This window comes from Parastagonospora nodorum (assembly GCF_000146915.1).
Source record: "Parastagonospora nodorum SN15 chromosome Unknown scaffold_9, whole genome shotgun sequence".
NCBI classification, from domain to species: Eukaryota; Fungi; Ascomycota; class Dothideomycetes; order Pleosporales; family Phaeosphaeriaceae; genus Parastagonospora; species Parastagonospora nodorum.
Window position 1 is genome coordinate 1,072,591 of NW_001884557.1, and position 21,773 is coordinate 1,094,363.

At 52.6% G+C, this 21,773-nt stretch overlaps 10 protein-coding genes across 10 annotated transcripts in view; 5 read left to right on the forward strand and 5 right to left on the reverse strand.

Annotated features, from left to right (window-relative positions):
• SNOG_06555 (hypothetical protein) overlaps positions 1 to 1,140 on the forward strand; it is a 3,395-nt gene extending 2,255 nt beyond the window's left edge. Inside the window, exons 4-5 of the mRNA XM_001796871.1 lie at positions 123 to 634; positions 684 to 1,140. Coding sequence (XP_001796923.1) covers positions 123 to 634; positions 684 to 821 — 650 coding nt within the window. The 3' untranslated portion in view covers positions 822 to 1,140. The remainder of the gene's footprint in view (positions 1 to 122; positions 635 to 683) is intronic.
• Positions 1,141 to 1,204: 64 nt separating this feature from the next.
• Positions 1,205 to 1,357, forward strand: SNOG_06556 (hypothetical protein; the record flags this gene model as incomplete). Its single annotated transcript, XM_001796872.1, is given in 2 exon segments — positions 1,205 to 1,237; positions 1,256 to 1,357. The coding sequence occupies 2 exon segments, from the start codon at positions 1,205 to 1,207 to the stop codon at positions 1,355 to 1,357; spliced, it is 135 nt and encodes a 44-aa protein (XP_001796924.1).
• An 854-nt stretch (positions 1,358 to 2,211) lies between these two features.
• On the reverse strand, positions 2,212 to 4,393 carry SNOG_06557 (hypothetical protein; the record flags this gene model as incomplete). The annotated part of the gene is made up of 2 exons (XM_001796873.1): positions 2,212 to 2,794; positions 2,820 to 4,393. 2 exons carry the CDS (start codon positions 4,391 to 4,393, stop codon positions 2,212 to 2,214), a joined length of 2,157 nt encoding a protein of 718 aa, XP_001796925.1.
• A 366-nt stretch (positions 4,394 to 4,759) lies between these two features.
• On the forward strand, positions 4,760 to 4,995 carry SNOG_06558 (hypothetical protein; the record flags this gene model as incomplete). Its single annotated transcript, XM_001796874.1, has 2 exons — positions 4,760 to 4,789; positions 4,909 to 4,995. 2 exons carry the CDS (start codon positions 4,760 to 4,762, stop codon positions 4,993 to 4,995), a joined length of 117 nt encoding a protein of 38 aa, XP_001796926.1.
• Positions 4,996 to 5,028: 33 nt separating this feature from the next.
• SNOG_06559 (hypothetical protein) lies at positions 5,029 to 6,903 on the reverse strand (the record flags this gene model as incomplete). Its single annotated transcript, XM_001796875.1, has 2 exons — positions 5,029 to 6,812; positions 6,841 to 6,903. The coding sequence occupies 2 exons, from the start codon at positions 6,901 to 6,903 to the stop codon at positions 5,418 to 5,420; spliced, it is 1,458 nt and encodes a 485-aa protein (XP_001796927.1). The 3' UTR covers positions 5,029 to 5,417.
• A 245-nt stretch (positions 6,904 to 7,148) lies between these two features.
• SNOG_06560 (hypothetical protein) lies at positions 7,149 to 8,736 on the reverse strand (the record flags this gene model as incomplete). Its single annotated transcript, XM_001796876.1, has 3 exons — positions 7,149 to 7,553; positions 7,576 to 7,842; positions 8,200 to 8,736. The coding sequence occupies 3 exons, from the start codon at positions 8,734 to 8,736 to the stop codon at positions 7,149 to 7,151; spliced, it is 1,209 nt and encodes a 402-aa protein (XP_001796928.1).
• A 1,145-nt stretch (positions 8,737 to 9,881) lies between these two features.
• On the forward strand, positions 9,882 to 12,295 carry SNOG_06561 (hypothetical protein; the record flags this gene model as incomplete). The annotated part of the gene is made up of 4 exons (XM_001796877.1): positions 9,882 to 9,912; positions 9,967 to 10,185; positions 10,421 to 11,238; positions 11,337 to 12,295. 4 exons carry the CDS (start codon positions 9,882 to 9,884, stop codon positions 12,219 to 12,221), a joined length of 1,953 nt encoding a protein of 650 aa, XP_001796929.1. The 3' UTR covers positions 12,222 to 12,295.
• A 938-nt stretch (positions 12,296 to 13,233) lies between these two features.
• SNOG_06562 (hypothetical protein) lies at positions 13,234 to 15,714 on the reverse strand (the record flags this gene model as incomplete). Its single annotated transcript, XM_001796878.1, has 2 exons — positions 13,234 to 15,497; positions 15,585 to 15,714. The coding sequence occupies 2 exons, from the start codon at positions 15,712 to 15,714 to the stop codon at positions 13,234 to 13,236; spliced, it is 2,394 nt and encodes a 797-aa protein (XP_001796930.1).
• A 1,759-nt stretch (positions 15,715 to 17,473) lies between these two features.
• SNOG_06563 (hypothetical protein) lies at positions 17,474 to 18,412 on the reverse strand (the record flags this gene model as incomplete). Its single annotated transcript, XM_001796879.1, has 1 exon — positions 17,474 to 18,412. The coding sequence occupies one exon, from the start codon at positions 18,410 to 18,412 to the stop codon at positions 17,474 to 17,476; it is 939 nt and encodes a 312-aa protein (XP_001796931.1).
• A 1,195-nt stretch (positions 18,413 to 19,607) lies between these two features.
• Positions 19,608 to 20,854, forward strand: SNOG_06564 (hypothetical protein; the record flags this gene model as incomplete). The annotated part of the gene is made up of 3 exons (XM_001796880.1): positions 19,608 to 19,874; positions 19,924 to 20,241; positions 20,291 to 20,854. 3 exons carry the CDS (start codon positions 19,608 to 19,610, stop codon positions 20,726 to 20,728), a joined length of 1,023 nt encoding a protein of 340 aa, XP_001796932.1. The 3' UTR covers positions 20,729 to 20,854.
• Between the last annotated feature and the right edge of the window lie 919 nt (positions 20,855 to 21,773).

Consider the following 21,773-nt stretch of genomic DNA (forward strand, 5'->3'; position numbering starts at 1 on the left):
GTACTTGGTCTCTTTCTGCGTCTTCGGTCTCATCCAGTTCTACATCGTCATCCTCTCCATCTACCTTGTCGTCCAGGCCTTTACGAGTCCAACATCGCAGAAGCTCAATACCGAGTCACCAGAAAAATTTGCCGAATCTTTCTTCAAATCTGATGGTGTGGGTATCATCATTATTGCGCTTGCTGCGACTTTCGGTCTCTACTACGTTGCCTCGTTCCTCTACATGGACCCATGGCACATGTTCACCTCGTTCCCTCAGTACCTTTTGATCATGTCCTCGTATGTCAACATTCTCAACGTGTACTCGTTCTCCAACTGGCACGATGTTTCTTGGGGTACAAAGGGTTCCGACAAGGCCGATGCGCTTCCGTCAGCGATTACCGAAAAGGGCAAAGACGGTAAACACACGGTTATTGAGGAGCCAGATTTACCACAGGCCGATATTGACAGCCAGTTCGAGGCTACCGTCAAGCGCGCTCTCGCCCCCTACGTCCCACCTGTCGAGGGCGACGAGAAGACACTCGAGGATTCGTACAAGTCTTTCCGTACTCATTTGTGTACTGCCTGGATTGGTTCTAACGCTACCCTCGCCGTTGTCATTACACAAGACAAGTTTGACCGCTTCGGTTTCTCGGTAAGCCTCCAACCTCACTATAACATGCACACATGCTAACAATCCCCAGTCAAACGCCTCAAGCCGAACCATGCACTTCTTCCAGGCCCTCCTGTGGGCCACCGCGGCTCTCGCTCTCGTCCGTTTCATCGGATGTTTGTGGTTCCTCGGCCGCACCGGTCTCTTCTTCTGCGTGCGCAAGCGCTAAATCAGCGTCTTCCCCTAATGAATGTTTTGGGCGTTATTCCGGATCATCCAGCAGGCTGGCGCTGCTTGCTTTGCTCGAGAACAAAAAAACCCTACACACATACACTAAAGCCCCAATGGCCATGTGCAACGAGTTATCTGTATTACACCCCTCTGTTTGCATCGGTAACTGATACCGCGGATTACAATCTTTAATGATGGATCTCGCTTGATGACTTGACTTGGAATTGGATACACTATTGGTGTAATCTTCGTTGCGAGATAGCGGGCTTGCGGTTTGGGTTTTTACATTTAGAATGAATACTATCATATTTTACAAAGACTCCTCTGACACGTCACGATATCAAAGTAATGCTCTCACCATCAGCGTTTGATTCTTCCAACATGCCGTCTGGCATCGATGGACGTCGTAAAACAGTAAGTAAACACCAGCAGGCCTGGCAGGCAATCTGTCACCACCAGAGTTTTCTACATCAAGATGCACCACTGCACTCATGCAGCGCGAGGGTGGGCACGTGGAAGTGTGCTGGCATGTAGGGCATGTGTGTTACTTGGGAAAACATTTGGTTTTGCTTGTAGTGTAGGATAGAGTATATAGTGGTGGTGGTGAGTAAGGAATGTGAGAAAAGAGGTGAAGAAAAATAGGGACAAGGGGCTTTGAAGCGGGGTTGTGTGAGGCGTGGGGACGTGAGCTTTGCTCAAGGGCATTAATTATACAGAGCCGTTGGCTTGAGTGGACAAGTGTAGCGTCGAGGTCAAGTTTTGGATACTTATACGCGCCCGTGAACTTGGGTATACATGTTTAATGTCAGAACACAAAACAATATATCAAGCAGCGAGTTCATCTAAGCATGCAAGTGAATATTCAAACGAAGACATGACAGTGGAGAAGTAAGTTGATGGCGAAAAAGCCTCGATCTTGTACCAAGTATATTCTTCTAAACAAACGCCATGCTGAAGCCATGGTGAGATGCCTCAAAAGGCACTGATATACCACTTGAGCCCATCGCTGCCCCCATCTTACTCAACAACTGGCGTGTCGACGCCATCGTACATGAAAGTAAACTGAGCCCCAGACCCATACAACAATTCAAGGGGGGAATCAATAAAATGAAGGGGTGTGTAAGACCAGCAGCAAGGAAACTTGCAGGAACGCCATGCTGAATGTCTGATGCCATGCGAAAAGATAGTGGAAAAGATAAACCGCAGTCGTAAATTAGGTTTTTGGTGCTTTGGTCGTAAGAAACTGTGGCCGTGTCTTGAACCGAAACGCCTGGTATCAATCGCAACAACCGAAACACAGCATGCTCGCCCGCAATGAAAATGACAAAGATCCAAGGATTGAAGATGAGAAGAACTCTTATCGGGGAAGAGGGGTACTAATTGCAGCACTACTGAGCCGGATAATATCCAGTTGGCTGCATCTGCGGCTGCATCTGCTGGGGATAGTAGTAGGCGCCGTCGGGACCGGGTGTCATCATGCCGCCCATTCCCGGCACAGCATAGCTTGGCTGAGCATAGCCATCCACAGGCGGGGGTTGGTAGAGCTGAGCCGAGTCCACGTAAAAGGTCATGCCGTTCTGCTCATATGCAACCATGTTTGGTTGGCCAGCTGCTGGAGGTGGCGCAGTGACAGGAGGAGCAGTCACCGGCATGGCATAGCCTGGCTGCTGGGCACCGGGCACGAACATTGGCACCATACCGGCAGGGGCCATGTACTGCGGTTGTGCACCAGCGGGAGGGTAGTAGTAATTCTGAGGCACAAAAGCTTGAGGCTGGAACCCAGCCTGTTGATAGGGCTGGAAGGCAGGCGCATGGATGGCGCGTTCGGGATATATTGGAGAGAGGTGTGCCGGTCGACATCTGGCTTGGATAAGAAGGTTGCCGGCCATGCTGATAGAAGGGCTGGGCTTCTGGGCCGGCAGCAGCACCGCTAATGTGAGCAGGGACTTGCTGGTGGAATGGTTGCTGTTCCTGTTGCTGAGGCGGATTGAATGACATGGAGGCCGGAGACTCGATTCCAGCGACAGAGACAGTCTTTTGAGGACGGGGCTGGTGCATGGTAAGTTGACCTTGCCAGTTCTCGCGATAGGTCGGCTTTTGTGGAAGTGGGTAGGCGTGAGGGCCAACCATACCAACCGACGAGGCATTGGTTGGGGAAACCATTGAAGGCGCGTTGGACATCCTTGGGCCGCCAGGTGGTAGTCGTACTACTGGTCGCGAAGGGTCTACAAAGCCGCCATTTCGGGACATGATGGAACCGGCAGGAGAGACGAGACCATCACGACCCATCTCGCGTGCCATGGATGACCGTCTACTCATAGCCACGCTTGGAGAGTAAACACTTCCACCATATGCGCTTGTGCGTCTGCTGGAAAAGCCGGCACCAGCACCAAACGAACCAAAGCGTCCGCGGCCACGGCCAAAGCCTTGCTGGTTCGGCCGCAGTGCCCTTGGGATGAAGATGAATGAACGCTCTGGCGTCGGGAAGATGTAGCGCGGTGCCGACGGCGGAAGCGAGACGCGGACAGGCTTGTCGCGGCGGAGGGGTGGTCGGTGGTTTGGCAGACGTGTGTGTTGTTTGATGGGTACGTTTTGGAAGAGTATGGGGGCTTTCATTTGAGGGAGGTATACACGGACGAGAGCGTTGTGCGTATGTACCGTGGTCGAGAAGTTGCGAGCCTGGGACGGCTTCTGGGCAGGTGCGGGAGGGGCTCTTGCAGCCTGATGGTGATGCTGGACGTGATGCATGGGCCCATTTGGAGGCTGCACCGATTGAGCCGGCCCTCCCGGTGCGTTGACCGTCTCATGCAGATCGTGTTGCCATGGAGAGTCGGTAGCCTCATTTTGAGGTGGCCGCATGCTGACAGAATCGTTAGTATGGCGTGCACCAACGTGGGGACCATTGCGATTTGGCACGTACTTTGCAGGAGAGAAAGGCCCCCCAATGCCGCCTCCCCGCCCACGACCACGCATCCCGGCTGGTCGGAAGCCGTTCTGTGCTGGCGCCGACCGTTGATCGTGCATGAAGAAGGCGCCGCGGTTGGGGATGAAGGCTGGATCTGCGTCGCGCTTTTTCTTGTACTCTTCATGCTCCTTGCGCCGGCGCTCGCCCAGCGTCTCTGGCTGCCTTGGGGCACCAACCGCAGGCGCAGCATCGGTTGCCGCATGCCCCGTCTCAAAGTCGACCACTTCGGCGTCTTTGTTGGCGTCGGCAAGCTTGAGTCCGCTGAGCATCATCTCCGTGTCCTGCAGCGCAGGGAAGGAGGGATCAGAGCGCACAATGGGCGGGGAGGGTTGTCGCCGGGTGGTGACGTCGGAGCGCGGTTTTGCATCCGGAGCTCCATTGGGTTTCCGCTTCGTCTTGCCCTCGGTGAGAGATGGTGCGCTGTCGACTTCACTGAGGTCGCTGTTATCTGCATCGCCGTTCTCGTCAACGTCACTGAGCACTGATACGTCGCTCTGCGAGTCGTCCGCGAGCTCGGTAGCCACCGACTTGCTCTCGTCTTCATCGTCGAGCCGCCTGCGGCGCGCAATGTTGTTTGTCCTCTTTCGTACGGGGGCGGGAGCCATGATGGAAGACGATGTGTTGTGGCGGCGATCAAGGCGCGTTAGGTTGAGCGTGGGGTTCCTGGATCGGCTCACGGGCGGCGAAAGTCGATGACTTGGCTGCGCAAAAAGGTCAGGCAAGGGGCCGTGGATGTCGGAGGCGGGGCGTGCGAGTCCGGAGTCTGCAGAAAATGCAGTGGTGATGGGTGATGGGGGGGACGCGAGAGTGAGGGCTGGGTTGGCTCTGATGAGCAATGCGTGATGTGATGTCTGTCGCCTAAGAAATGTACACGGGAAATGCCGCTGGGAACAGGAAAGCCTGGTCGCGCGGACGCTAGTTTTCTCCGCAACAACCGGCAGCACGGACGAAGCTGCAGTGCTGGAAAGACAATGACGGAATTATCTAGATTACAAGGCACAGTAAGTTTGCATCTCTAGTATGGAAATGCCGCGCCACCCACTAGCCGCACCGGAACATGGCATGGGCAAAGATTACGATATCTGGATGAGATTCGCAGCCAGGCTGTGACACGTGACAGCATAAACTGCAAATGCTCGCGAATGACGGCATCGCTGACACCGTCGTGTCGACGTATCGTAAAGAACCACGAAAAGCGTTCACGTAAATATATCACTGTAGTCATAGGTTTTTTTGAAAGCTCATTGTAGTGTAATTTCATTCATGTTACAGATTCTTGTATCTGTGGACATGATGCTAGACCGAGACTGAAGCGTCTCCTAGATGGTCTGATGGTCTGAACGCCGTTAACCATGCTATGCTTCCGCTCCGCGCGTACTGATGCTGCCACGAGGGGCTAAAAGAACAAACGCCGCCCGATGAATGATAGCCTGAGTAAACAGAGCGCCCACCGAGTTATGCAGATGCAAGTGCTAATTACAGTGATATGGAACAAAGAAAAGAAGAGGATATAATACAAAGTCCATCGTGTGAAACATGACAGCACACCCTTTGAGTCGGGCGTGTGATTCATCAACAAAAGGAATCCATCATCGCCGTGCAAAAGACTCCGCAGAGGGTGGGAGTCGATTACATATTAAGATCATGCACATACGTGCAGTTGTCGCCTTTGCTGCATTTGCCCATTTGGAAGAATTTGCAAGGCAGGACCTTGTGAGGCCGTTCGCCGCGGTTCTTGTGCTTTTTGCCCTGGCCTCGATCGTTGTTGCCAGTCTCTTCTCGCTGCCGCTTGATGCCACCATTTGTCTGGGTATTGTAGTCCTGGGGAGTATATTGCGGCTGTTGTTGTAGCTGATATGCGGCGCTATCCATTTGTTGGGGTGGCATGGCGAAGGGCAGAGGGAAGGGCGGAAATCCTGGCGGCGGGGGTGGCAAGGTTCCGTTGCCAGCCGATGCTGATATGGCTGACATGATGGCATTGAAGTCCATAGACGGTGGAGGAAATTGTGCGGCCGGTGCCTGCGAAGGGTACTGCGGTGGAGCTTGGACCTGTGGTGCAGCTGGTACTTTCAAAGCACTGAGAATGCTCTGCAGGTCAACATTAGATGCCATAGGCATAGGTGGTGCGTATGTGGTTTGCGGAACAGGAGCCGGCTGAGACATGGCGGGTGGCTGCGTTGCTGCTGGCAGTGCGAACTGCTTGAAAATGTTTTCGAGGCTGCTGAGGTCCGGTATAGCCACAGGTGCTGGCACTTGTGCTTGTGACGACTGCGAACCTTTGGCAAGCACATGGTCTGGTGGAGCGCCGAAATTCGTCACGGTGACTGCAGGTGCAGACTCTTGATCTTGCTCCAGAGGTTCTCGTGGAGATGAAGGAATATCGTTGGGATCCGCGTAGAAGACCATCAAGGTGGCGTTCTCGCGACGCAAGTTGGCTTCTTTCTCTGGACAAGACGGCATTTGTTTTCCGCCACCATATGGTGCATAGTTGCCATCAAGGGCCACAGTTGGTACAGCACTGAAGTCGACTTGCGATGGTTCTCTCCATGGCTTGTTGTCGAGCTCGGGCTCATCATCGTCATCGTCATCGATATCGTGCTCCTTGTGCTGCTTGAACATGGCGCCTTCGCCTCCAATATCGCCGGCATGTCGTACGAAATTCTCGTCATGGCCCAATTCCTCGTCGGGATCATGGCTGAAATATTTGATCTGCACAAGAGCAGTGTCTGGCTTGAATGTGACACGTAGATGCCGACGAGCTTCCTTGCGTAGACGCTTGGCCTTCTCCTCCGGCGTCTCGGGGGGCAGCTGCTTCTCTGACTTAACTGGTGCTGCTTCTGGCTCCTTTGGTTTCAGCAAAGAGGCCATTGTTTGGGCGAAAGAGAATGCAGGTTTGCTCGTGGTAGCGGCAGGCTTCTTGTCTTTCGATGCAGCTGCGACCGGTTTCGTTTGCAGGCTTGGTTTCGATGCTGCAGGCGTGGTGGCGGGTTTCTTGCTGGCAGCATTGAAGGGAGGCAAATATTCCTGACGGCTTGTTCGTCACTTGGCTGACTCGATTTTTCACTGGAGCTGGCGCTGCTGTGGGCTTCTTCTGAGGTAAGGTAGACGTCGACATCGTGATGGCCTTGGAACCCAATGGGGTCGCGACGCTCTTCTTTATAGCGTTTGCAGGGCCGTCAGCCGGCTTAGGTCTTTTGGCCATCATCCCTTCGCTCGAAGCGCGAGTCGTTTGTTCTGCCGCAGGCCGTTTGACAGTTTTGGCTTCCGCCGGCTCAGTGGTTGGTGGACTACTTGCTTGAGCCTTCTTCGAATTCGCTGCTGCACTATCTGATAATTTGCTGGATGAACGCTTTGTGCTTCTCATTTGGCTTGCTTCTTCATAGACACGAGCGCTTTGATCGCTTTGGTTTCTTCGAGGAGCTCAGAAGTCAACGTACCACACCGTGTCAACACTTCGTAAATGACAGCCGAAAGAGGTCCATCGAAATCCTTCATACGGAAACGATTCGCCAGAAACTGATAGCAAAGGTACACGAAGGGCTTGATCTTGCCCAACTGATATAGCACATCAGGGTGAGCATAATCAAGGGCGGCCTTGAGCGCCGACTGGAGCAAATCACGTTGACTAGTAACTCGGCTCTTCAGCACGGGTAGCTCACCAGTCTTCTTCTGATCCTCAGCATCCGTCACCGCTTTGCTGTCTGCCCGCCATCGCTTCTGGATGGTGTTCAAGACTTCCCAGATGTCGCGCATACCATCCTTGATCTGATCAGAGCTAAGTGGTGACTTTCGAGGATGCCAGTGTGGCCTTGATGATGTCATAACGCACAGCTTCGTGAGGCTCTTCTGGTCTCGCCGCAGGTAGCGGGGAAGGCTCGTCGTCTTCCTCATCATCAGTGTACTCGCTTTCATCGTCGGACGAGTCAGTAGCACTGTCACTATCACTGTCTTCCCTTTTCAGGCCCCTTGGAGCTTTGGTGACCGAAGGTTTCGACTGAATTCTGGCAAGAAGTTTCTTGTTGTCGGCCCCAATCTTCTTCAATTCTTTTACGGACTGTCGCGGGGTGTACAGGGGAAGCGCAGCTGGGAACCCGTTAGTTTTTCCAGAACATGAGGTTTGCTTATGGAACGAATGCTTACTTCGATTGGTGGGCAAGTGAAATGGCTCAGAACCAAGTGTCACGAGTTTGTTCAGCGCAGTAGACTTAGTGGCTTTCGCAAGAGCGGCCTGGTCAAGAATATAGAGTCCACCCGATTTCTTTCCTCTCGGAATCTCATAAGAGGGTACAGGGACAGGCTTAACTATGGTAGCAGGCATCGCCCGCTGAGCAAACATCTCCGTAGTCGTCCGCGGCATCTAGGGATTGTTAGTGAAATGTTACTGAACTGTGATCATGTATAGCATGCTTACTTGGAAAGGAGATACTGTTGGTCGAGAGTTTTGTAATTGCGCACCATTGTGCTGAAGAGCCTGTGGTGTGACCGTCCCAGAATGAGCCTGAGGAGTCGTGTTCCTCATCGACATCTGGTATGGCGACTGCTGTTGCTGACGCAGCGCGTTAGGGTCGAGACCTAGGGAGGGATCCACGTTTGCGGGTTGTGAATAGCTGGGCATCGACCCTTGTTGACCAAACTGACCATACTGGTACGGCGAAGCTGTCTGCTGGTATCCATTACTTTGAGTGCCATACGATTGGTTGAATGTGTTGTATGATTGTGGTTGTGGTTGTGGTTGTGTTTGTTGTTGTTGAGGAAATGAACCATGATGCCAGGCTTGTGTTGAACCAGCGTTGGATGCCAAGCCTGAATGCTGATTCAGCTGCGTGTCCCATGAAGGGGTTCCGTAGCGATCGACCGGAGGGAACAAGTTCTGATGATATGGCGATTCGGTGTAGATACTCTGGCCTTGCAGAGGCACTTGGTCACTTGGCACGTGATTAGAAGCCATGGTGTGTGGCTTAAAGTAGGTGGATATGGCTAACGGTTGTGTCAGCTAAGGGTAGCAAGGATGTGATTGGTTGGCCAACGCACGAGTGTCGTCTATGTCTCGCCAACTGGCTATTATGCGACTTTGCAATTTGCACTAAGCGCCAACAGGACTGGCGCAGATCACAATGGTGAAAAGAAGCCGATTCGGGAAAAAGAGAGACTGAAATGGCCGGTAAAATGCCGGTTCGAGCGGTAGTGTCGTGCTGCTGCGTTCTTTGGTGCAGAGTGCCCAGGTCTGTCGCGGTCCCCTGGGATTGTCGCTGAGCGCGCTGTGACAGACAGCAGCGGGACTGGTGGTGGCCGAACTTGCAGCGCTCGTGTGCCAACGCCCGCGATGCCGTGATCCTCGCCCCGGTCCACGCAAATGTAGCTTTGGATTTCAACAGGGTGGCACTTAGCCTCGCGTATTATTGCGATCAGGAACACTGGTGATGCGTCACTTGACGATTGCGCACCCAAATGCACAGCACACGCAGCCAGCCGCAACCGCCGTGAGACACAGTGTTGTTTGTCGCTTGCGGCAGAGCAATTTCCTCTTGCGCGATTGAGTGAGTGGCCAGGCCCTTTGATGCGATATCCGCTGGAGCTGGCGAAGGAGTTGTATTAGTAGCAGACGCGAAGTTGTTTGTCAATCTGCCCTCCTGCGACTGTGCGACTCCCGCAAACACTGCTGCCAACGTGCGCGCGCACACTTCTACCAAAGCAGGTTCGAAAAGTGAATCTAGCCTTAGAAACAGAAGCCCTTATTAGGTGGGCGAGAGTTCACAGAAAAGTAGCATGGAGTGAGGGAAGAAAGGGGGTGAGTCGTTTTGGGTGGAGGAGTTGTTGGAGAGGAAGTGCAGGGAGGCGAGGGCCTTTTACTTAAGGTGGCGGGTCTGTGCCAAGCCCCGCAAGTCACGCCATGACGCATTCGGACATGGCGCAAGCTCGAGCATCGCCAAAGTGACGACGCGGAAGTGAAGGCGCGCAACGAGCCGGCCAGCCCCAAGAACAGCAGCCTGGAGATATTCTCGACACCGTGGCTTCAACTTTGGAAGCTTATACTGTGACCCTTCGCGCATGAGGTAGCCTGCACAACGGCGGGTGCCAGCTTGTATTCACACCATGGCTGTCACGTTGCGGGACAAGCAAATAGGTACTTCACACTGTCTTGCTATACTTGGAAGGTAGCTGACATGACATGTCTCAGCTAGCATTAAGCGCATATTGAATCTAAACGCACCCATCACCGACATCGACGCACAAGACGACCATGAAGCTACGAAGACGCCCGCGGACGGCGCGGTATGGAAGGTCTTGGTCTTCGACGAGATGGGCAGGGATGTCATAAGCTCTGTTCTCCGAGTAAATGATTTGCGGAGCTCTGGTGTATGGAACATTGTATGCTCCAGGGAGGCTATCATGCTGAGTGCGCGCCTAGATCACAATTCATCTCAACATTGGCACAACGCGGCACATGATACCTGATGTATGTGCAAGCCGATTCAGCGCAAATCTTCGCTAACAATGGCCAGGTACCGGTCATATACCTCATCGAGCCAACGGCGCAGAATCTCCAAATCGTGACATCGGACCTCTCGCGCGGCCTTTACAGTTTGTCCCACTTCATCACAAGCTTGGAGTATCTCTAACTGTCCTTGCAGGTCCCGCCTACATCAACTTCCTCTCCAGCATACCGCGGACGCTTCTTGAAGACTTCGGTGCCCAAACAGTAACGTCAGGCACGGCAGAGCACCTCGCACAGGTCTACGACCAGTATCTCAACTTCGTCGTTTCGGAACCAGATCTGTTCCACCTAAACATAAAGGGCGCATATCACGCTCTGAACAGCAATCAGACAACCGAACAGGAGCTCGACAGTGTCGTGGATCGCATCGTCTCGGGAATCTTCTCGGTCGTGGTCACTATGGGCGTGGTTCCCATCATCCGATGCCCTGCAGGCGGAGCAGCAGAAGCCATCAGTGCGAAGCTGGATCGCAAACTGCGAGACCACATCTTGAACTCGAAAACAAATCTCTTTTCAGACCAGAAGTCATCCGCTGTGTCATCGCGGCCAGTCCTTGTTATAGTGGATCGCAACGTTGACCTCGTACCAATGTTCAGCCACTCGTGGATCTACCAAAGTCTGGTCTACGATGTCTTGGACTTCAACCTCAACAAGATCACCATGTCCGTGCCAGTGGACAAGAACCACCCGGAGAAGGGTGTGAAAAAACAATCCTACGACCTGACAGCCTCCGACTACTTCTGGGCAAAGAACGCATCGCTACCCTTCCCAAACGTTGCTGATGACGTAACGACCGAATGGAACAAATACCAAGAAGATGCTGACAATGTCACGAAAAAGACTGGGACCTCTTCGATAGACGATCTATCCGGCGAAAGTAACCAGTTCGCGGCTCATCTGAAGGGCGCTATGGCCCTGCTACCAGAACTGCGGGAGAGGAAGACTACGATAGAGGTAAGACAGGTCCCACTCGGTCCATCACAACCTTACTGACGACTTTTAAGATGCACATGAACTTACTTGAGGCTGTCATGGAAGGTATCAAAAGTTAGTATTATCCTTGCATAATTTTGACGCAACGACTAACATTGTCAGACCGCAAAATCGACTTCTACTTCCAACTGGAGGAAGAGCTCACCAAGCAGACGAAGGCGCAGATACTCGAATTGATCAACGACTCAGACAAGGGCAACGAGCCGCTTGACAAGCTCAGACTGTTCTTACAATGGTACCTCACCACCGAGCAGGAGCTTTCTCGAGCCGATCTCGAAAGCTTCACTCAAGCTCTCAACGCTGCAGGCGCAGATACCACAGCTCTCAATTACGTCAAGACAGTCCGCCAACTCACGCGCATGACGATGATCTCATCCGCCCCTACACAACCTGCACAGACAACATCACAGCTATTTGGTGGATTCTCCAGTCTATCGTCGCGTGTCACCGACCGCTTCAAGGAGGCTGGCCTAGGCGCCAACTTCGAGGGTGTACTATCGGGCATCAAGAACTTCTTGCCCACCAATACGGACCTCACACTCACCAAGATTACCGAATCGCTTATGGACCCTCAGAATGCGTCTTCAAGTGCGATCAGCAAGACTGAAAGTTACCTTTACTTTGACCCTCGGTCTGCGAATGCTCGTGGTACGATACCACCAGCAAGCGAGTCACGCAAGCAGCAAAGTACTGTTGGCCGAGGCATCGATGCCACCTTTGGACAGCGAAGGCAGGGCTTCAGTGAAGCAATCGTTTTCACGGTCGGTGGAGGTTCGATGGACGAGTATGGGAACTTGCAAGAATGGGCAAAGAGGACAAGCGTAAGTCACGGCGCTGCTGGCACAGGACAAAAGCGACGTATTGTGTACGGTAGCACAGCATTGTACTCTGCAACCGAGTTCGTAAACAAGGATCTGGCACAATTAGGCAAAGAGAGCACTTGAGCTACGACACAAAATAGAAACGACTCGTGACAAGGTCCAGTAGCAATCAATCAGCCACAATTCATGACCAATTCACCATTTCGCACGGTCACCTGTACGGTATGCAAGGTGACTCCTTCACACGCGTTGACCACGCACCGACACTTACTCTCAGCCCTGTCCAACGTCCGTCAACCACGCGAACTGAATCGTGCTGCATCCCCACAGAGAAAAACGTCGAAACATTGACCCCGCCGCAGAGCCGTATGCATCTGTGCTCACCTCAGCCATCCGGTCGCGCGAACGACACCTGCACGCACAGACTGACACTCGACCCCCAAAAAGCAAAAAAAAAAAAAAATGAATCCTCCACCCGGCGTCGAACAGCGCTAGAAAACCCGTAGAAGCATCTGAAACCCTTCGCACAAGGATCACAATCCGCATCCATCATGGCATGCAGGATGTGCGGAGCAGACACTTGCAAAAGCAAACATCATGGAAGGCGGGAGAAGGAGGCTAGAAGGATGTGAAACGGCGCGACGGTGGGTTTCCGTTGAGGTGTGGGGTTGTGGTTGCTTTTTTTCTTTTCTCGGGTGAAAGGGCGCTTAGGGAAGGGGGGGAAAAGCAAGTATGGTGTGGGTAGGGCTGAGCGTTGTGTGCGCGATTCAGGGATTTGGGTTGAGGAGGGCGATGACGACGGGAGGGGTGTTGACGTGTCATGTATGGAATGTGTATAGGAGAGGACTGGGGGTGAGTGCAGTTGCGAGGGGCATCTTGAATGTTGAAGCGTCTAGTGTTTGGCGAGGTGTGACTGTTGTGCATGTAGATCAAGTCCAATAATGTCTGATAGTGGTAGAAATGATGAGAGAAAGTTGGATGTAGCAAGCGTTATATATTTACATTATCAAGATATGTACAAGAATCGAGTTATTTACAAGCTGCTCTCCACTGGCGCGAGCCATCAAGTCTAATGTGCCATCTATAACCATCTATATCAACAACGCCAAAGCAATACATGTCATGAAATCGTAGCTCATTGAGCTGGAGGACCATACACCCGATGGTTCCTTACCTCACTGCATCGCTCCAAGCCAGCGTTGAAATTCCCATCCCCAAAGATAACGCCTTTTGTTTGTAGTGTCCAGCTGACAGTCGGCTTTGGACTTCCTGTGTATGGATTCATGCTCGTCAAAATCCAGCCGCGCGCAAGATTGTCGTAATGTGCTTCCTTTACTGCAGCAGGTACAGCAATGAGAAGTGTTTTCGAATGCGCAAATGGCGCGAATATGATGGCTTTCCCGCCATATGGATGTGAAACCGCGCCGTGGGCCGTCGAAGATACAGGACTGGTAATGATCATGGGTCCGCAGTTATGCTCAGAAGTACCGGACCCCCAAGGTATGCCCGATGAAATGAGGTTAGACAGGAAAGTAAGGAGAAGCGATAGCGCTGCCTGGCCTTCAGGCAGCAGTATGTAGTTACGAACGATGAGATGGGGATTCAACATCATCTCAATAGTGTGTGGCGCCAGAGTCGGAGTATTAGGCTGTGTCAGGCGCGATGATAGCTCGATCAGCCAGTGCGGTCCGCAATCGAAAACGCAGGCGAGGGTCTGGATAAAAGTGTTACGCATAGTCAAGGCGCGAGTATGATTCGGTGTTTGCCACGAGTTCCATAGGGAAGATCCGTCGAGCCGGAACTGGATGCATAAATCTATCAGCGTACGAGCGCGGGTGACTTGCGTTGGGAAGAATGGATTTGATTGTTTGCGGTGAGGAAGCTCCAAGAAAATCATGTCGAGTTGAGCGTACTCGGCTCTGCCATCTGAGCCTTGAGTGATGGGAGTCGTTGTTGCAGTAAAGCGTGGTGGAGCAGGAAGATCGGGATTGATATCGAGTGACGTTGGACGGCTCAACCAAGATATAGAACCGTCATGAAGCCGGAGATGTGGGCCCGTCGTGCACAACGCAACTGGATCTTGTGCTGCGAGACCTACAAGAAGGAGTGATCTAAGGCATTCGTCTTCTATGTTTGGTCTTGACAATGTGGTGACAGTTGTCAATGCTAGTGGTAGTCCGGAGGCATTCAGTGCTATCCCCATTTTATCACGATTGGCATCTTGTCTCCTGAGGTACTCTGGTAACCTTGGGTTACCACTAGCTTGTAACTGAAAGGTTTCTGCGATCTTGGGGATCAGTGCAGATCCAGCTGGTACGCCCATTTGGGGAGTGTCTGGCCTCTGTACAGCGAGGTTTGTATCTTCGCCCAAGGCCGCATGTTGAAAGAAAGTGTGGAGTGAACGTAACCTGCCGCGGTATGCAGGTATCGATGGGTAGATTTCGCTAGCGAGCGCAAGTAAATGGAGGAAGAACGCGCCAGTGAAGCGTATAACGGTCTGGACCTCGTCATCGTACTGCCGATAGCACGGCACCACGAAGACATGGCTTTGACCTAATCTCATCTCGTGTGCGCACCAAGCACGTCCAAACCAGCTTGAACCAAGTATACGCTCGAGTAATGACCATAGGAGTGGGTATTGATGCATTAGTGGCGGAGACATGCAGAGGTTAGGTTGCTGATCGTGTGCTAGCTCGGAGTAGCTATATTGCTCGACGTAGTACCGTAGGAATTGCTCTTCGTCTGCGGAGGCAGCGATATCGTCCAAGGCCACAACGACTGCTCTCGCATTCTTGTAGATGAGGTCGACAGCCCCCATGCATGCAGCCCTTTCCATGTCATCATCTTGGTTGATAGAGACTTGATCAAACCAGAGACCTTCTCCTATCCTCCTTTCCCGCAATACAGCCTGGAAGGCGATGTTGCTTGTCGGCATGGGGAACTCTTCTTCAGTAGTTGACCATCCAAATCCAATGGGTGTTACCACCCTTCGTGGAGTATCGAGGTTGACCTTCTTTCTGCAGTAGCTCAGGGCTATGTATCCTTCTTCCACACCTTGGAAGCCGACATCATTGAGCAATCGTAACGGCATAGAGCTGATGGCATGGTGCTTTGCTACGAAGTCCTTTGCGGCGGTTGGTGCAAGGTGGCTGAGATTAAAGAGTAGAGTCGCTGCATCGATATTGTTTTCGGCCGGATAAGAACGGAAACTGTGATGGCGTGACAGAAGTGCCTCTCTTGCAGGAGATTTCACGACGCGCGTATGCAAGTATGATGTATCCAACTCATCTTCGTCCAGCTCCAGGAATTCGCACTGTCCGAACCGGGGAAAGCATTGAGAAGTTGAAGAAGCCATAGGAAAGTACATGAGGGAGTGAAAGAGTCGGACCTCGACACAGACTGTCAGTAGCGGCCTTCATTTCTGCTCATATATGTGAGCCTCTCCAGGTCATCCCTGACCTGTCCCGTCATCGCCCAGTAACACACGGTTTACACCCGTCTCCACCTCGGGCTGCGTGCTGGGACTGAGCTGCATGATCGTCTTTGCCCAGGCTAGCGACGCCACAAACGTCTCGACGCGTATCGTCTGTGCGGGGTTGGAGTGCCTACGGAGCATGGGGTGAAAGATGTAGTGTATGTTCGGGTATCGCGCACGGCCCCTTGGGTGTGGAGCGAATCAGGAATGACGTTGGTACTCCACAAGAAGTAGCAGGCGCCAAAATGCTCGCAAAAGCAACACACGAGATGAAACACACACTATTCCGGAATCATGGCGTACAAGGATCATGGCATGAGGCGCGCCAGAAGTTCTGGAAGATAAAAAGTAAATATGGCTGCAATGGTCCTTCAATCTCATCACAGCGCCAACCAAGCTTTTGCTCAGGAGTCGCATCGTATGATGCTGACTATAGCTGCAGAAAGCGCAAGATCGCGTTGGAAGGAGTAAGCGAACTTCCCGAGGTCGGTCGGCTATCGGGATTATGGCCTAACTTGAAGCATGCACTGCAGGAAAACAATCCCTGTTAAAAATAGACACCTGGAAACCATGGCATCCTGGTAGAGAGTAGAGATGCATCGTTCGAGGAAACACCCAAACTGCCAGCTAACCCAAGGCCAAGCATATTGCTTCTCATCTGCCAAACTATGCGTGTTTCGTAAAACCTTCACTTCGCCCATTGGCGCAACCCGTTTGGTGTGCGAGTGCAAGCCGACCGAAACACATTGACAAATCTCCATACAACGGGCAAACATCTCAATCAATTTTAGCGTTCGCCAACCTATCGTTAGGATTGGCAAGGACGTTGGACATGCGAACGTTCTGCCGCTTGTACTTGCTGTGTTTTCGGAGTCGCTTCCTTGCGACCATGACTGGTACCGAGGACTTGGTGACGAGGTAGTTACTGAAGGATCCGAGCAAGACACTGCCGCTGTCAGAATTATGCGAGCCCTAGCAAAACGGAGATACTTACCCTTTTAACGCATTGCGGCCTCTGGACCCGAGAATTACAAGAGTTGGCTCAAGGAAGTCAATCTGGGGTATTTGTCAGATCTACGCCGAAATCTCAACTGCGTTTGGTTGAACTTACCACTTCAGTGATCATATGCTTGGGACTCTTGCAATGAAAAACTTCAACGACAGCACGCACTTGCAACCGCGTCTTCCTTAGTAGCTTGACACATCGATCAGACACCTCCACACAGGCCTGGTATCTCTCTTTCTCTGCTTTACCCATCGCGGCTACATTGGCCTCTGTCGCCATGATAGAATTCGCCAGAGGTGATGGAGACGTACCCGATCGGGTTGTGGGTATGCCGTCATGGTTAGAAAGAGTTCTCTTGAGATGGTCTGACTCCTGTCTTCCGGTCGTGCCTTGACTGATTGGCGCCCCAGAAGCGTCGGTAGTAGTGACGCCAGTTTCTTCGTCAACAGCATATACAGCCAAAAGGGTGTCGCCATCCCGCAAGACGGTGCCAATGGTCCATTCCAAGGCGTACGCTGCCTCGTCGCTGAGATCTGTTGACACCAAGTACACACGCTGTCGCCGCAACCCTTTCTGAGCATCTTCTGCAAATTGAGTGTATTCGCCTCGTACAACTTGCCGCACGCATCGATGTGCTTCGGGGCTGGATTGAATAGGTGAGATGTTCAACGAGAGTTGTTGGGCAGATCGAAGCTCAGCCATATTGTCTTCGTGGTCCGAATGCACTGGCGTGGAGAAGCCAGAACCTCCTTGGTCGAAGCTAGTATGTGGGTGAACCACACCTGATGAGCTCTTTCTATTCATCCTCTCTCCGTTGGGACCGGTGATGTTAATATTTGGGTCCAGCAGTGACCGTACTTTGTACGAGGCAGACAGATCTCTCCCTGAGATGTATTAGCAATTGTTGCCGAAATGGGTAGATATTTCTGTCGCACCTTCCTGCTCGGCGGTAGCAAACAAACTCTTAGCTGTGATAATCTCCCTACCCATACTGTCAGTACCACCAGATTCCTTTCTGGTCCGTCGGCGGCCTCGCTCTTTCTTCTTGGAGCCTGCAAAGGCACTTCCGTCGTCCCAATCTGAGCTGTCAGAATCTCCGTCACTGCTCTCTACTGCAGCGCTCTCATCTCCATCGTCATCGGTTGTCAAGCGCACGCCTCCACCGGGTGCGGTGGCAGTTCCTGTAGCCGGATCTGAACCTTTGCGGTTCGGCAAGGCTGACAACCCTCCCTCAGAACGTGCGAGTGCTGAATCTGACAGCTTCCGATATGCAGTGTCGCCGTCGATGCGTTTTCCCGAGTCCGTGACCAATGTGTTACTGGAAGTCGGCGCAGGCGAGGCAGGCGGGCTGAGGGGAGAAGCAGATCGATGAGGTCCAGGCGATCCAGACTTTGATCTGGCAAAGGGACCAGTCGCAGAGTTGTGTCGGTCCCTCCCTGAGCCACCGCCGAGAAAACCACTCGAATTGCCGTATACAGAGGACATTGCTCTAGGCTTCGGGTCCTTGTATCCACCCTGAGACACTCGTTTAGGCAATGCTTGCGCATCTATGGAAGGCAACATGTCGAACTTGTATGCTGCTTCGGGGTTGACGCGGCGGGGAGACGATGGCATGGCGAAAGGTATGCCAGTGCTACCGCGGCTGGTGCTTCGTCTTTTGCTGTTGTCGACATCGAGCATACTGCGCTTAGGGGAGGCAGCTGAGCCAGGGCTCTGGGCACGCTGGGATACTGAAGGACTGTCGGCGCGACGACCTAGGCCCTTGGGCTTTCCTTCTAGGAGAGCCACGACCTCCTTCATCTCTGCGTCAAGCGCAGCTTCGAGAGACGACATGGCAGAGTTGTGCTCGACGTTGAAGCGTGGGACGACAGCGAAGTGGCGATCCGCGTGCCTGCGCAATAAGAATGCGTGAAGAGACGCAGAGACTTGTAATAGGCAGTTCGTCCGGGTTCTTCGGTTTTGCGAGTGTGGTAGGCAGCGATTGATGTCTCCTATAGCATTCTAGGCTGAGCTGGTCGGCAGCCGGCTTAGGCCTTTAAAAGTACACGCGCACTCGTCGTTGGCTAGTTGTACCTGCTACGGCTGGGAATTGGGCGCGTGATGTATGACTGGGGACTGTGGGGTAGATAATTCGAAAGACTGTAGCTGAAGCGATGGCGGGCCGAACCGATGGTAGCTTAACCACTATCGAAGTAGACGATACCGAGCAAGTTGGTGGAAGTGGACGACATGTGGAAGAGGACGGGACTGCGGGAGATACACGAGGCAATTCGAGAACTAAGCGCGAGACGTTGCGTTCGTGGAGACTCTAGGCCAGGCAACAGATGCCCAGGTGGTCCCTGGAGAGGGGCACCGTGAGCTTGGCAGGCTGCAGGATCGCCGCCACGCTGTCTCAGTGGTCTGAGGTTTGCACAACGAGCAGGAGCGCTCGACTACACAGCAACACGTGCGCTCTTCAACCAAGGCTATTGTGTGGTTCTGTATCACCTTGCGCTTCTTGAAGTCGTGTTGAGCGATATGCGCACTCACATGATAGTGGTAGCATTTAGGCGGCTAGTGGAGAGGCTGTGGCTGTGTCCCGCGCTGTATGTGGAGCTCGGAATTTGAGCTGCTCGCCCAACCTTGGAACGAGTCGAAGGACAGTGACGTACCAGCACGAGATCAGCAAGCTAGGAATCTCGGATCAATGGCTTTCGGATAGGTTTCCGTTGCAGAATGCAGGAGGAAGCATCTCCGTGTTGTGAACATGCATCACGCGTAGAGCTATGCGAAGCTTCATGCCTGCTACGCCGCTAAGACCTTTACTGTAAGACATATGCAGTTATGTCCTCCCATATTTGACATGTCCCTGGGTAACCATATAAGCGCGCCATGACGTGGACACATGCATGCCATTTCGCAAACGTCAGAACATTGGAATTGCGATAGCGGAGTAGCACGTGACCACGATACTAGCGCATCGTCCATCGAAACTCAGTCTTTCTGTCACGATGTTGAAGATCAATCGCACCACACACCACACAACACCATGCCTCCACGATTGAACGTAAAATGCTTCACGCGGTCGATGCCGCTGAGGCCCCAGCCCCGCCTGCAATGGTCCGTCCGCCCTGCTACACGATTTTCGGTGTCGCAATATCGCTCATATTCCGACTCGAAAACATCTGGAGCGAACGACCGATCAGCAAAGGTCGATGCGAAGCCAGAAGACCATGTTTCACAAGAGGCAGCGAAGACAGCGGAGATCATGGGCGAACAGGGCCCAGATCTGAGTCGCGGCACACCAGTCGAGGATGTAAGGAATCCATGAAGTGCAGGCGCTACTATACCTAACAAACCGTCAGATTGTGAAAAATGACAAAGACGCGCAAGAAAAGCTCCCAAAAGTCATGAAGGACAAGCTGAAGGCCAATGCCAACGCTGCCCCCAAAGGATCGCGATCATACTCGACTATGACGACACAAACCAGCAGCCAGGGCCTTGACATGGGTCTTGTGGATGTCCAGTCCGCCGCAAAGCTACCGCAAATACCTGGCCTCAAGTTCGAGATGCCTACATTGCCTCTGCCAAAGGATGGTCACGTCAAGCGCCGGTATGATCCTGTGGTCGAGCAGGTCACGAATCTGCTCATGCGTCATGGTGAGAAGAGTGTAGCCCAGTCGGTGAGTGTCAAACCACCGCGCAAATCAGCCCACAGCTAATTGCCATTAGAACATGGCACGTATCCTTCAACATCTACGAACATCGCCAATTCCAACCATTAACCCCGCAAAGCCCCTCCTTCCTGGTGCCCCCCCGCCATCGCACTTGCCCCTCAATCCGATCCTATACCTTACACTTGCGATCGATTCAGTTGCGCCTCTGATGCGCATTCGAAGTCAAAGGGGTGCTGCCGGTGGTGGTGTTGCTCTACAAATTCCCGTACCCATGCATCTAAGACAGCGCAGGCGAACGGCTATCGAATGGATCATGTCCAACGCATCGAAGAGAAGGAATGTGGGCAGTGGAAAGGGCAGCTTCGCGCAGCGCATTGCACAGGAGCTGATCGCTGTAGTCGAAGGGCGGAGTACTGTCTGGGACAGGCGCAACGCTCTCCACAAGTTGGGCGTGGCTGCTCGTGCCAACATTGTCCTGCCTAAGAAGAGATAGATCTTGACCTCACACAGCTTTTTTTTTAATTGTACATTAAATGGGTGGAAAAGCGGGTGGCTTCTGGAAAAGGTGTTAACAAGTCACGTGTAATCTGCAAGCATCTATTTCTCTGTTGAATGGCAAGTGCTCATATGCTTGTGTATGCCCATCAGGCCTCAATTGTCACCACCAAAACAAACACAGTCACCGGTAGCTACTCATCCTGCGGGTCAAACAAAAAGTAGTTCTGTGTCTGCGGGACTAGAGTGCACATCGGCTGATCGAGCGTCACCGTCCAGTGTGCCGTTTTCGTGCCGTCCAATTCAATTTCAGCTGTGGTTACACATTACGCGGCGTTTACCAGTGAACAGGGTGGCGACCTGTCAATCATACATGACAGGTTGTCTGGTGCTGTCAAATTCTACCCCACTTCTGAGCGCAACAACCATCTCAAGGCAGACGCAAAGAATTAGCTGAATTCATATTTCATGATCTGCACCTCATTCTTGCTGTCTTATCAAACAATTCTACACCACCTTCACTTACAGAACTGGTGCTTACGGCTTTAACGCGTACCCTTGCATAGGCGTAACTTCCCGTCACCCACGCGTTAGCGCGCCTCAGCCTGCCCGACGAACCTCCGCAACAAGCTGCTGCCAGTCAACGTTCCTTCCTACACCGTGCCTCTCTCCCACATATACATTCGGTAGAATCACGATTCAACGGGAGCCTGAGAAGACATCAATTGGGTCACTCTGAACAGGCTGTCGGTCTTACCGTGGCCGTAGTTCTTTGCCCCAGCTCAGGTGAGTGACCTCTTTAGCCTGAAGTTTTCTACAACTTTTGTGTATCTCTGTCCATTTGTTCATCTTGCGTTGCAGTGTTCTACTGTATTTCCATTCTTGATCGCTATGTCTTGTTTCATTTGTCTCATCCGTCGACATTGTGGCGACCTCGGGAGGCATTCCTTTGTGCTTGGCCTACCAAGGCCTCGCCCACCATCAAATACACGCACGTCACAGCCGTTGAGTTCTTCTTTCTATTACATTGCACTGTCCGGTGA